At 50.9% G+C, this 13,474-nt stretch overlaps 1 protein-coding gene across 1 annotated transcript in view; it reads left to right on the top strand.

Annotated features, from left to right (window-relative positions):
* Positions 1–1,648: 1,648 nt before the first annotated feature.
* SCNN1B (sodium channel, non-voltage-gated 1, beta subunit) overlaps positions 1,649–13,474 on the top strand; it is an 11,967-nt gene continuing 141 nt past the window's right edge. Inside the window, exons 1-13 of the mRNA XM_009320522.1 lie at positions 1,649–1,965; positions 2,862–3,115; positions 3,182–3,210; positions 4,387–4,580; positions 5,450–5,553; positions 6,021–6,184; positions 6,645–6,752; positions 10,283–10,400; positions 11,147–11,222; positions 11,412–11,469; positions 11,782–11,843; positions 12,750–12,825; positions 13,280–13,471. Of these exons, the coding sequence (XP_009318797.1) occupies positions 1,655–1,965; positions 2,862–3,115; positions 3,182–3,210; positions 4,387–4,580; positions 5,450–5,553; positions 6,021–6,184; positions 6,645–6,752; positions 10,283–10,400; positions 11,147–11,222; positions 11,412–11,469; positions 11,782–11,843; positions 12,750–12,825; positions 13,280–13,471 (1,746 nt within the window). The 5' untranslated portion in view covers positions 1,649–1,654. The remainder of the gene's footprint in view (positions 1,966–2,861; positions 3,116–3,181; positions 3,211–4,386; positions 4,581–5,449; positions 5,554–6,020; positions 6,185–6,644; positions 6,753–10,282; positions 10,401–11,146; positions 11,223–11,411; positions 11,470–11,781; positions 11,844–12,749; positions 12,826–13,279; positions 13,472–13,474) is intronic.

Below are 13,474 nucleotides of genomic sequence, written 5' to 3'. Positions count from 1 at the left end.
GATTAAGCAGAGGCTAAGGTCGTTGCTCCTGTTTTCGTTATAGTCCTGCCCAAAAGCCAGCAAGCATCTGATGCAATGTAAGCTCCTCCTGTGAATAAACCCTTCTGCAGGCAGCTGTGGGTGGGAACCTCTGTGGCACGAGTTCACGGAGGATGAGCTGATGATGCGCTGGTGGGTTGAGGGTCTGGGAGGTCCAGGAGGTCCAAGTCCCAGGACACGTGTTCCTTGGAGAACAAAACGCTTTCACACGAGAGTAGAGCCTGCCCTCAGATCTCGGAGGAAGCAGCTGAAGTTTCTTCTTTCCAAAGCACTCTCCCATCGAGACCTCATGGTGTTAGGCTACGTCTAACATCACATGTAATGGGGTGTGCGATGAAGATCATCATATCTCTTTGCATCATAAAATCTATTGGTTTTACACTGTTATCAAACTCTGTATATACTACTCGGGAGATTTTGCAGATCTGGCCAATAAATCAATGAATCAGTATTACCTTTTTTTTTTTTTGAAAAGTAAGAAGGACACAGTTGCTCCCGCTCCCCAAGAGGCCTGTGCGCATCCTTCAGCTTCCTTTTGTACCTTTGGTAGTCTATCTACAAGTCACTTTGTTTTAATCTAGTTTCTGCATTGCTGAGTACTGCTCACTATTGAAATATTGGTGTATTATTTCAGCACTTTCTTCTAGGATGCTGAGTGATACGCAGCATTAATCTTTAATTCTGTTCTCCTACAGTTTAAATCTGAAAAATGTTCTAAGCAGCTGACTTGGGTTTGTTTTGAAATCCTGCCTCGGGATATTAAGATTTAGTAACACAAATTCTCACCTTAAAATAGCAGCACAAAATGTTCTATTTACTCACAATATGAATGTAAAATATGCAGCATCCCTCACATGAGCAGTGGAAGCATACCGATAGTATCTGAAAGACAAAGGAATCTGGTGGAAAAAACCAATCCGTTGTCCTTCCTCTGGCGGGCAGCAGCACTGAACAGCATTCCTGGTCCTGGGAAAGGTGCTGCTGGTTCCACGTCCTCTTCTCCTGCCCGCTCCGATAGCCTGGTGCACTGTAATACTCGCCACTTTTAAGAAAAATTGTCTTAAGCCCTGTATTAGCTTGAATACTAAACACTGTTAGCCTGAATTCTACCTGAAACCAGCTCAGGTGTGTACTGCTTGGTCCGTCTAGTGTTGGCAAAGGTTTCAGACAATGTTAGAGACAGACCAGTTTGCACACAAAACACCGACTTCCTAAAAAGTTGTCTTGTTATTTACTGCAACATCTGCACAGCCCGGGGGCCAGTACTCTGTAAGTCACCGCAGGCACAGCCATGTCCAGCAGGTCCAACTCACTTAACCCTCCTGGGGCCAGAAGGGACGTGACAGAAACATTCACCACTTTTGGAACTGCAAAGCACAAACCTCCCCCTTGTACCCTCTCAGGAGATGAGGGGCTCCATGCCATTGCACCGCCATGGTGTGACCCTGCAGAACATCTGCTCTGAACTTCTCCTGGGTTATAAAACCACGGTCGTGCCATCACATAACTACGCCAGTTCTGCTTTGCTGACAATACAGGTACGCTTGGCGTAATACAAGCCTTGCCTCTCAACGTAGCTGTTTTGATGCCTTTTCTCCCACCCGCAGACAGCAGCATGAACCTGAAGAAGTACTTCATTCGGGCGCTGCACCGCCTGCAGAAGGGCCCTGGTTACACCTACAAGGAGCTGCTGGTCTGGTACTGCGACAACACCAACACCCACGGCCCAAAGCGCATCATCAAAGAGGGGCCAAAGAAGAAATTAATCTGGTTCTTCCTAACGCTGCTCTTTGCGTCTCTGGTCTTCTGGCAGTGGGGCATCCTCATTAACACCTACCTCTCCTATAACGTCACGTCATCTCTCTCTATTGGCTTTAAGACCATGAAGTTCCCAGCAGTCACGGTCTGCAACGCCAACCCTTTCAAGTAAGTTTTTCTTCACCTAATTTACCCAGTCGTGCTTTAACACCCTCCGTTATATGGCTAGCGTAAGGTACTGCGGAGCCATGTTAGGAGCATCAATGGAAATGATCCTTTGACTCACCAAGTGGCACTAAAAACCAAATAAAGGAGGACAACATAAGGGCGAACGGCTCAGGTCCAGAGGAGGGTTCGTGTGCCTGTGAGTTTGCCTGGGTTTCCTTACTGTATCAGTTAATCTAAGGATGGTTATTGCCTCCCTGTAAACTTTCCCTGGCTCAGGGAAAACTCGAAGTTCAACTCACTTGTCACAACCAAAATCAGTCTCTCGATCTTTCCCCACAATTCTTTTCTTTCTCCTTCCTCGCCGTGAACGTACCTCTTATCGCTTGCGCTCCGGCCATTAAGAGCTTGTTAAACAGTAGTATCAGCTGGGAGCTGCAGTTATATAACTCGATCGTCATTTCAAAGGAGCAACTGATTTTTGTTAGAGTTGCTTCAAATTTATATCCATGCAATAGTGTAGCCCAAGGCAAGATGCTCTCGACCGACACACAGGAATTACTCTGGTGTTTTTTCATCTCTGCTTGCTAGAGATGTTTTGTGTAAACTATAGTGAATTACTGAAATACAACCAATTCACTTCTGCACTGACAGAACACTGTTCACCACCACAGCGCTCCCTGTTTATCCTCCCACTGGTTTTCTGCCCGACTGCAGGCTGCTGGGGTGCCTGTGTCCGAGCTGGCCGTGCTCTGCACGGAGGCTCCCTTCGTTCTCCAGTAAATCTTTGGGCAGCGATCCGAGGTCCCCGGGAAGGTCCAAGCCAGCGGAGCGGCAGATGAGCTGCTGCACGTCCCCACCGCCTTGACGCTGCCTGGTAACCGCCCTTTGTCCTGCAGATACTCAGAGGTGAAGCATCTGCTGAAAGAACTGGACAGGCTCATCGAAGTGGCGCTGGAGAGGATCCTGCAGCCCACGCCGGGGAACAGCAGCGAGAACGCCTCCCCGCCGCTCGACCTGGAGCTCTGGCACCAGATACCGCTGGTCCTCATCGACGAGCACGACAAAGACAACCCCGTCATCGTGGACATCTTTGAGAGCAATCAGACTGCTCTGGACAACCAAACCGCTGCAGACAACCAAACTGCTGCGGGCAACCAAACGGCTGCAGACAACCAAACTGCTGCTCCACCTGCCCAAGCCAACACGACGTCAGAAGAAAAGAAGTACAAGCTGGCGGTGAAGCTGGTGAGAGGGGTCCCACGGGAGGCAGCCGGGAGGGGTGAGGGACGGGCAGCGCTGGGCGCCTCGGCAGGGATGCAGCGTGGAGATCGGTGTCTCTTCCCCACCAGCTGCCCGCAGCTGCTCTGTCTCGGGGCTCTGGGCCGGCTGGTCTGGGGCCGGGGGCTGCCCATGCTGGTGGCATCCTCGGTACAGGGGAGTTTGCAAGTTATGACATGTTATTTCAGGGCTCCGGGGCTGTTTGCTTGTTTTTTTGAGGAAGGCAGCACCGAGGTATTTTAAGAAGTTTTTAAAATTTCAGAGGGGGTCTGATCCCCTGCAGGTTACACAGCCAGACATCCAGCTGAAGCTGCTGGATTTCTGCACATGGGGCCTGCAGCAGGATCATACCCTAAATATGCTTCCTTAAATGAAAGGAAACCCAGCAAGGAGCTGTGTTGTTAGTCCATGATGAATGTAGGTAGCTGCATAGCATCAGCAAGATCAGCAGGTTCCTCATAGAAAAAGGGACTGACAGCGCGTAGCAGCCTAGCACCGCATCGGAGGTACAGGGTGGATCCTGCCAGCGGGTCCGTCAGCCTCTGGCGAGGGGGATGCTGGAAATGCTGGGCGGCAACAGGCAGTAACCGAGCTGTGCACAGCGTTGGTCGGTGGAGTCTGCCCGCAGCGCAGAGGACAATGCCGTACATCCTCTGGGGTCACCCAGCGCAGCCCTGCTGCGGGCTGAGCCCAGGGCAGAGCCAGGGCAGAAGTGCTCCACGCAGGCTCCCTGCCGCCTTCACCTTTTCCTTGGGTCCAGCACCCAAAATGCCAGGCAGAGGCTGCGGCTGCTGCCCCTGCCCCTCTCCTGCTGTGGTCCTCAGCACAGAGGCACATGGTGGTCTCACGACCCCCCACCCTCTGCTCCCACGGAGGCTTCAAGGACCCTGCCTGACCAGACCTTGGAAGCTGGGGCGACTCCAGCCTTAAAGAATTGGCCAAAAAGTGACGTTTTCTGTAAGCTTGTGGAGGTAACGCTGGGACCGATGGAGAATCTGCCCAGCTGGGAAACCTCCCTGGGGAGGGGCCCGTCTGTAAACACATGCAGATGTGACAGCTGGCTCCGCAGCACGCACGCCGTACGTCCCTCCTGCCGTCCCCACCCGCGGGACGGGCTCAGACCTGCCTGCTGTCTGTCCCCAGTGCAGCCATCAGGGCTCCGACAACTGCACCTACAGGAACTTCACCAGCGCGGCACAGGCGGTGACCGAGTGGTACATCCTGCAGTCCACGAGCATCCTCTCCAAAGTCCCGCTGCAAGAGAGAATCAGGATGGGCTACCAGGCAGAAGACATGATCCTGGCGTGTCTCTATGGGGCGGAACCCTGCAACTACAAGTAGGTGCATACCGAGCTCCCTGCCCTTTTCTGTCACATCAGGAATGGTACGGGACGCTAAAGGCATGACAGCCTTTTTCTTTTCTCTTTTTAAGGTATGTATCAGTTAATAAAGAGGTTTCAGCTGGTCCTTAACTTGGACAACATTTCCCAGAGGGATTCTGGATGCAATCCTGGCTGAAACGGGTTATTTTAGGATAGCGCTGGCTTGAGTTTTAGTTTTAGATGGGCCGTTCTGCTCATGACATATCGAGACTAACAGCATCCGTGGGACCTTCCCAGGGTATTTAGTGATAACCAGCTGCCGGCCCAGGTGCTGAGTCAGCGTACCCCTGGCACAGCAGCGCAACCCCCAGTTACAGCCCCCACTCTTTTTACACAAGGCTCTGAGAAATGCGTTTTAGCCATCGTTGTTTCTTACGAATGCCAAATCTATATATCCAGTTTTGACAAACGTGAACACATAGCAGCAGCCCAGGCTGCAAGGAGTCCTGCCCCTTCTGCAAAGAGGCCAACGGAGACTTATTGTCAAAGAATGAGATATAACACCAGCTAAAACCTGTTACCATAGCTCAGATCAAGCAATTATTTCTCTCATCTGTGTGACAGACTATTCCTTTCCATTCCGACAAAGCGTTATCCCCAGTGGCTGTGTCTCAGTACACACCAGTACCTTGTTTTGCTTTTTTTTCAAGAGCAGATTGATTGAAATTATATCAGCTGAAATTTCTATACAGGCATTCAACAAACGAAGCAATTTAAAGTGAATCCCAGACATAGCTGCCAAGCTCTGGTTCCACCAGATGCTTTATTTTATAACCCTTTAGTCCTCCCTGAGAGTCACAGTTTTATGTGCATGATTCTTCCAGGAATTTCACCCAAATCTATCACCCAGACCACGGTAACTGCTACATCTTTAACTGGGGCATGGACGAAGAGGCTTTGAATTCTTCCAACCCCGGAGCCGAGTTTGGTAAGAGAGAGCCCTGCTAAGGAGGAAGGAGCTAAAGGAACAAGGGCTGGGAGTTATTTTGTCTCTCAGTGGCCACTTCTGTTACATATGACAGATCTATGATTTCTGTGTCTCTGGAGCACTACAGCAGGGAGTAATGGCTTTCCAGAAGGGGGTAAGCCCCCAAAAGGGAAATTAGTGGAAGAAAGTAATGTAACTACAGATGTTACACGTAATAGAAGTGCAACATCTGGATAGCCGAAATATCTGAGGCAGCATCTGAATATTCACTCAGATATTTCCATTCTGTGCATTCGCCATCATGCCTATCTATGCACACGTAAGGCTGCTGTGACAGCCAGACCCCGGCCCTTCCCCAGGGAACAGAGATTTCTGTGCACAGCGAGAAGAAAATAGACTCCGTTTTTTTTCCAAAGACTCGCATTTCAATACATTTCTTGTTCTGAGTGTTTTGTCTGGTGTCCCAGGGCTGAAGCTAATTCTGGACATCAGCCAGCAAGACTATATCCCCTACCTGTCGTCTGCTGCCGGGGCCAGGCTCATGCTGCATCAGCAGAAGAGCTTCCCCTTCCTTAAGGATCAGGGCATCTATGCAATGGCTGGGACGGAAACCTCCATCGGCGTGTTAGTGGTATGTGTGGCATTCCTCTAGAGCAGATTGTCTGAGAATATTGTTATCTGATGGGACTGCAACCAAGTTTGTTTTAAGTCTTGGCTGAACTGGCTCAAACCAAAAGAGTCAAGGTATACGCTAGCTGTGGGCTGGAACAATTTATGGAGACTTTTATGTAACTGTCCTGGCAAAGTGCTTTATTGAGCCAAAATATTGAGCTCGGGTCATTGTTCCCGCTTCCTTTAGCATGTCAGAAGGTGCCTTGCTAAAACATGCTGCTCTTGAACACCCTCATCTGCCTCGATCCGCCCTGGGGAACGGGCTGCATCTCTTTCAGCTCTGCCGCCTACAATTCTTTGATTTTTTTTTTTCAAAGCCAGCAGGGAATACAGGAATTACAGAGTCTCTGGAAAATGGGCATCAGGGACCTGGGGAGGGGCGATGACTACTGAAGTTTGCCGTTTTGGTTTTCTTTCAGGATGAACTGGAACGGATGGGCTATCCCTACAGCGACTGCACCATGAACGGGTCTGATGTCCCCGTAAAAAATCTCTATAGCCAATACAATACTTCCTATTCCATACAGGTAAAACACGTTTTTAAATCAAACAAGGCTGTTTAGGAAAAATCATCAAAGCAGTTAAAATCTTTGACTAGCATGCAGGATTACTGGAGCATCAGCAATGATGAAGTAGAAAGCATAACCCAAGTACAGGAACCTTCTTTTCTGGTAATAAACCAGCACTCGAGTCTGAACACTCACTAGCCCCAGGTTTGGAAACGATCCCAGTGGATCCAGTGGAAATAACTGTGTGTTGCAGGAACAAGACCTAACGATGCAGGTATTAAAACTTGCATCAAAAGATAAGGAACATTGCTTTGGCAGGCAGCACAGTTCAGCGTAATCTTCGGGTTTCATTCTGATACCAAAACAGCTCGTACGGCCAGGTAAGGGCATCAGCAATTATTGTTCCCTTAGCCAGGTATGAATTTTGTTTCATTTTGAGAGGGATGAACACGGTCATTTCTGTCATTTTCTCAAAAGCCGAAACACAGCAAACCTCCCAGGATCTCTGTTGTTACACGGGACCCTGCTATGTGTGACCTACCAGCAAAGTGCTAACTGGCAGACAAAAAAGCAAGTATTTTTACCTCCACGTGTGAGCGCAGTTTAACGCTGGTCCTTTCCTTGTACCCTGTTGCCTCAGAGCTCGGCTCCCCAAAGTGAAGGGTTCCCACTCATCCTGAAAAGCAGGCAAAGCGAGAGCAGGGTGCGCCTGGGCCCCTTGGTCCCCTAAAAACCACCGGTTCTTCAGTTCCCCCCCGCTTTTGGCTCCCCGAGCAGCCCCGGTTGCCGCCACGCACCAGTCGGTTACTGCCTCGGCTCAGAGGGCAGAACCACAGCGCCGGCCGAGGGGATCTCCTGCCCCCGTCCTGCCCGGGCTCACTCCCTCCCTGCACTGCTTTCACTGGGGGGGTGCTGGGGACCGCTGGAGCCCCAGGGTGACAGAGCCAGGAGGCAGCCCCCTCCTTCGGTGCAGGGCAGAGCCTCTGGAACGGGCTGAAACTCCCAATAGCTTTGGCTAGTGCCGGTTCCTTAATAATCATAGAATCACAGAATCATTAAGGTTGGAAAAGACCTCTAAGATCATCGAGTCCAACCGTCGACCCAACACCCCCATGCCCACTAAACCATGTCCCTAAGTGCCGCATCTACACGTCTTTTAAATACTTCCAGGGATGGTGACTCAACCACTTCCCTGGGCAGCCTGTTCCAATGTTTAACCACTCTTTCAGTAAAGACATTTTTCCTCACGTCCAATCTAAACCTCCCCTGGCACAACTTGAGGCCGTTTCCTCTCATCCTATCGCCAGTTACTTTGGATAATAATGTAGGGAAGGCTGGGAAAACACATCTCCCAGAGCGTCCAGTGGGGAGCGCGGAGCTCCCCGTCCTCCCCAGGGTCTGTGCAGGGACCTCGGGCAGCAGCGGGAGGGACCCGACCTGCTCCCAGGCGGCTGCAGGCGCAGCGCTAGCCCGACGCTCCTCTGCCGGCTGCCCACCTAAGCCACGGGAGGCTGCAGAGCAGTTTTTCTCCTTTAAAAAGAGTAACTGCTCGTGCCACGTCATTAAGGCAATTAATTTCTTTTTCAGCTGTGAGAATACCTTTTCCCCCTACAATTTCCACGCTTGGCTGAAATCTCTTAATTATAGGTAGATCAACCAGCAAGGGGTGGACTCCAGTCATTACCCATGTCCAAGGGGCCAACGTCTCCGAACTCAAGGGGTTATTGAGCAATCGCCACAGCTGCGTGTGCCGCCGTAACCGGGACGGCAACGCCGCTCCGTCCGCAGCGACCGCAGGCGCCGTCCTGCAGCGTGAAGGGTGACCGCGGCTCTGGGGGGCTTTTGCCGAGATGTTAATGTGACACTTTTCATGAGACAGGCTGGCCTCTGCTGCGCGGGGTGCTCTGGGAGGGTATAAGCTATCTATCTGGAGAACTGTTGGGCTCCGGGTTTTAGCCATGGCATTGCTCTAATGTGCAAAGCAGCTCGTATTTTGTGTCCGCGAGAAATATTTATCCCTGACAAGAGAGGAATATAGAGGAGGGATTCCTCTCCTGAACACTCCTACTCTTTTTAATCCTTTTCTCTTTAAGGGAATTAAGTCATTTTTCACCCTGAAAATGCCTGCTTGTTTTGTATAGGAAATGAAGACAGACCTTTGCCTTTTCTTCACTTTAAAATTGGGATGAGAAAGTTGAGTGTTTGTAAACCTTGAATCTGTAGAAAAATACAGTGTAAACATTAAGCACTGGTTAATTTGTAACAGGCTATAACATAAGGGGGAAGCATTTCTGGAGGGTGAGATCTGGCAATAAGGAAAACATCAAAACCATTTTGGGGGTTATTTACAAAAGCCTGAAGAATACACCCCAGACAAGTGGGAAGGCTTTGGTCTAGCAGAGTTTTTTATATTTCTGCCTTTATATAATTATAACAATTGGACCACTTTACCCTACTTTTTAAGATGCTTGTATAACGTTTAAGCAAATACTTGAAATGATTGCATTATTACTTAAAAGTTGCTAAATGCTGACTGGGGTTCTATGTCCACATAATTCACGTCACTTCAGAGACCTCTCAGCAAAATCTGGCTTTTCCATCACTCCCTGATTGCAGTGAACTCTGTAAGCATTTTGTATCACACAGAAGTGCTCTGGTTGTTCTACCTAGCTGGAGCTGTTCAATTTAATTATCTTTTCATAGACTTTGTTATTGCTTTGCGCACTGTTTCATCCAGAATCCCACTCCAATCTCAGATGATTAACTTCATGCCTCACTGAGCTAATGGCAGCGCTGCAGCCCGGCTCGCACGCTGCCGAAGCTGCGGCTGCAATCCTTTCAAGGAGAGAAGCAGATGCACAGATAAGATAATTCAGATTTCTAAAACCTGCTCTTTATGTTGAAGTATTTTTAAAGTCCCGGCTTTAAAGTGGAAACCAGCCCTTTGTCAGTATGTCGTGTAAAGCCTGGAGACAACAGCAGTGTCTGTGGGTGTAGTAGAACATTTTTATTCCTTTTTGGAAACTTCATATTACTTCCATGAAGCTCTAAGTAGTGAAGAAATGAGCAGTTTCTTGTGCAACTGGGCGCAGGCACTGAGTTCCCTTCTGCTCCTGCAAGGTGACTTACCCACGGGCAGCTTACAGCTAAGATGTACCTTAAAATCTGGAGGAGCAGCAGTAAAAATGCATCATAAAGAAAACCGTAACTGCAGCGCAACCCTACACATGGCAGCTTATCCACCCGCCTCGTCTTGCCGTTGTAAAGCCAGTGCGACCGGCTTCCAGAGCCTGCCGTGCCGCCTGGCGATGCCCGGTGCACGCTGCAGGATGGGATCAGGCCATTGCACGGGGATGGGCTCTGGCAGCACCCGCTCCCTCTGCGGCTTCAGCCTTCTCTGTGTGCAGCCACAAAACCATCTGTTCAGCGCAAAAGAGAGAAAATACCTCAGGGCCGCGTAACTCTCACAGCCAGCGTAGACTCCAGCAGCAGAGGTGCGCAGGGGGGGTTCAGCCCACGTCTAAGCAGCTCCCTGTTCCTTTTTTCAGGCTTGCCTGCGCTCTTGTTTCCAAAACGACATGATTGAAATCTGTGGATGTGGTCACTATATGTTTCCTTTACCTGAAAGGGTGAATTATTGCAATAACGAAGATAACCCAGGTTGGGGTAAGAACATGAACAAAACTAAATTGCACAGCTTCCCCAGGGTCCTGGCACGCAGGAGGGGCGGGAGCGGACACGAGCTTTATTTGTAAATGCAACAGGTGAATGGCTTTTGCCTATGTAAAGTCTCCTCGTGGCCGTTTGGGTCAGTGCCAGGGAGAAGGGGCGAAATCTTGGTCCTGGCCGTGGGCTGAGGGTCCTCAGCTGCCGTGCTGCCCCAGGGCAGGGCTCTCCCGGGGAGCTGGCTCCAGCCGGGGGAGGTAAGGGGACCCTCTGGGTACCAAAGGGAGAAAAAGAGGTAATGCTCTAGGCCTCCATGCCTGAAGAGTTCAGAGACAAGCTGGCCCGAGCAGGGGCAATGGGCTCCTGCAAGGATACGCAGAGGTGGGGGGGGGTCTGGTGCTCCCCCACAGGCAGGCAGGGACCGGCAGCAGGTCTCCGCATGGGCAGCTCCGGCAGGCAGCCCTCCTACCCCTGCAGCTGGGCAGGGCTGTGCCAAAAACACTGACGTCGGGCGAGCTGACTCTATAGAAACAGTCTACAGAAAAAAAATATTTTTAATTTATTATTAAATTGTCTGACGGCTTTGCCTGAGCTTCTCAAGGCAAGGAAGGTTAGAGGGGCAGACAGCAAACCTGTGCAGCAGGCTCATACCTAAATATTTATTTTATTAAATGAAATTGATATAATCCAGTGAGCGGGGTCCTTATCTAAACAGATGCTTTGATTTTTTTGTTTTCACCAAACAGCATATTGCTATTCAGCACTGAGATCAAGTATAAGGCACAGACAGATTTGTATTGACTCTTGTAAGGAAACGTGCAAGTAAGTACGTAAGCCATTTCTGGCAGCTGTAAAGGTGGAGGGGATCCTGCATTTCATCTCCCATCAATTCTGACCTTTCTAAAATGGCAGCGAATCATGCGGGCCTGCTTTTCTGCATGAGAACTGAAGTTCCAGTGACTTCAGAGGAGGGGAAACTTCTGTACCAATGTTCTCCCCTCCTCTCCCTAGCGACACGCAGTATAAGATGACCATCTCCATGGCAGACTGGCCGTCTGAAGCTTCGGAGGTAATGCTGATTTCTTGTTTTGAAACATTCATTAATAATTACCTGTTCTTAGCCACATGAATCACTCAGTATTTTCAGAGCTAATGTCCAGGTAGCAAGTGCCTCTTTGCTAAATTACACATTTTCAGCATGCAAACAAACACTAGTGCCAGGGCACGAGACAGGAGGAGGGACACCCCCAGGGCGGCTCCTCCACCCCGGGGGTCCTGCACCGAGTCCTGCAACTCCCTTGCAGCTCCCCTGGGTTCCTGCCCCAGCAGGCGCCCAGAGAGGATGCTTCTGCTCAGTTCTGAATAAATTTTGTTTTCCTAGGACTGGATTTTCCATATTCTGTCTTATGAAAGGGATATGTCAACAAATGTGACTCTGGACAGGTAAGTGAAAGAAACAACCACTTTATCTTCTCTATTGAGCCTGTTAACATTAGATTAACATGAACCTTGGCGATGGGCCAGAGCACATGTGTGCTAATGCAAAGGGAGGACAAGATTTGGCACGTTTGCCTGGAAGATACATAAAGCAAATCTGAAACACGCTTCATGCACATCCTCTGCTCTCCGTAGTGACAAACTGGGTCAGGCAAACGTGAGTTAAGTTAAAATCGACATTAACCGCAGCACTCCTGATCAGGTGCATATAGGAGTCTGGAAGCTCTGAAGCTGTGAACTGCCAGGGTCCAGCTCCTGGATTCTAACGTTCATCCCTTCGTACTTGACGTTTCTGAATCTGCCAACAGCAGCAGCAGGAGGGGGGGATGCATCAAAATTAGGGTAATTGCCAAATTACCCTTTGAAAACCTAAACCCTGAATTAGTGGGAAAAGAAGAGGGGTTTTTCCCCAAGGAAAAAAACCTAGAGAATCAGGAAATGGTTTCACAGATATTGGCTGATCTGTACACATTCAGTCCCCTGTAACGCAGTTGGTCGTGACGCAGCCGCTCTGCGCGTGCACACAGGAACACGAGGTGCAGGGCACCGAGGAGGGGCAACGGCCCCTCTAGACCAACCAGGGCAGCTGGGAAAAGCAAAGCAAACAGCCCCAAAGAAGCTTCCACGTGCGCAAATGCTGCTTCAGGAGGAACCTCAGAACCGCGTCTCTCCTCCCTTCGCAGCCAGTGGCACTTTTTAACTTCTTCCACCCGCCTGGCAGAGGTTTCAGTGGACACTCGCGAGCAGCTCCGGCCGGGCCGTGCGCAGCCCTTCCCGCAGGCAGGCGTTGGAGCGGAGGCGCTGGATGCCCGCAGCCCGGCTCTGTGCTGAGCTGCCGTTTGTCTCTTACAGAAACGGGATCATCAAGCTGAACATTTACTTCCAGGAGTACAACTACCGCACCATCTCGGAGTCTGCTGCCACGACGGTGAGTGCCCATCCCTGCCCCTTCTGCCCAGCGCCCGGTGAGCAGACACAGAAACAAGTCACCCCAGATGCACAGGCAGGGCTCAGCTCCTCAGGGCTGATCAGCCCTGTCGGGGGACACTCCTCAGCCGGGAGTCTGCCGAGTCCCTCGGTGCTGCTGCTCCACATGTCCGTGGCAATGAAGTGGACGAAGCCGCCTCCACAGTCTGGTTCGCAGTCCCGGGTTCGTTCTTCCCCTCCACCTCCCATCCCCATCGCCAGTGCGAGGCGGGTCACTGAGAAGCAGCACCAGGGAGCGCAGCCCCTGCAGGGCAGCACCCGCAAGGCGAGGGACTCAGCGGGCAGGTCCCTGGGGCAGGAGGGGCAGGGGCATCACCAGCACACAGGGTGATCGGCGGGGGCTGATGAGGGACCGGGGTCGCCACCTCGGCTCACTCCTGCTCTCCTCCCCGCAGATCGTTTGGCTGCTGTCGAGCCTGGGAGGCCAGTTTGGGTTCTGGATGGGGGGCTCGGTGCTGTGCCTCATCGAGTTCGGGGAAATTATCATCGACGCGCTGTGGATCACCGTTATCAACATGATCAGCTGGTGCAAAGGCCTGAAACAGAAGCGGGTGCAGGCGCGGTACCCGGATGCACCCCCGCCAATGGCT

The sequence above is a fragment of the Pygoscelis adeliae genome, unplaced genomic scaffold (assembly GCF_000699105.1).
Source record: "Pygoscelis adeliae isolate BGI_AS28 unplaced genomic scaffold, ASM69910v1 Scaffold173, whole genome shotgun sequence".
In the NCBI taxonomy this organism is placed as follows: domain Eukaryota; kingdom Metazoa; phylum Chordata; class Aves; order Sphenisciformes; family Spheniscidae; genus Pygoscelis; species Pygoscelis adeliae.
This window is presented reverse-complemented; position numbering and strand designations above follow the sequence as displayed.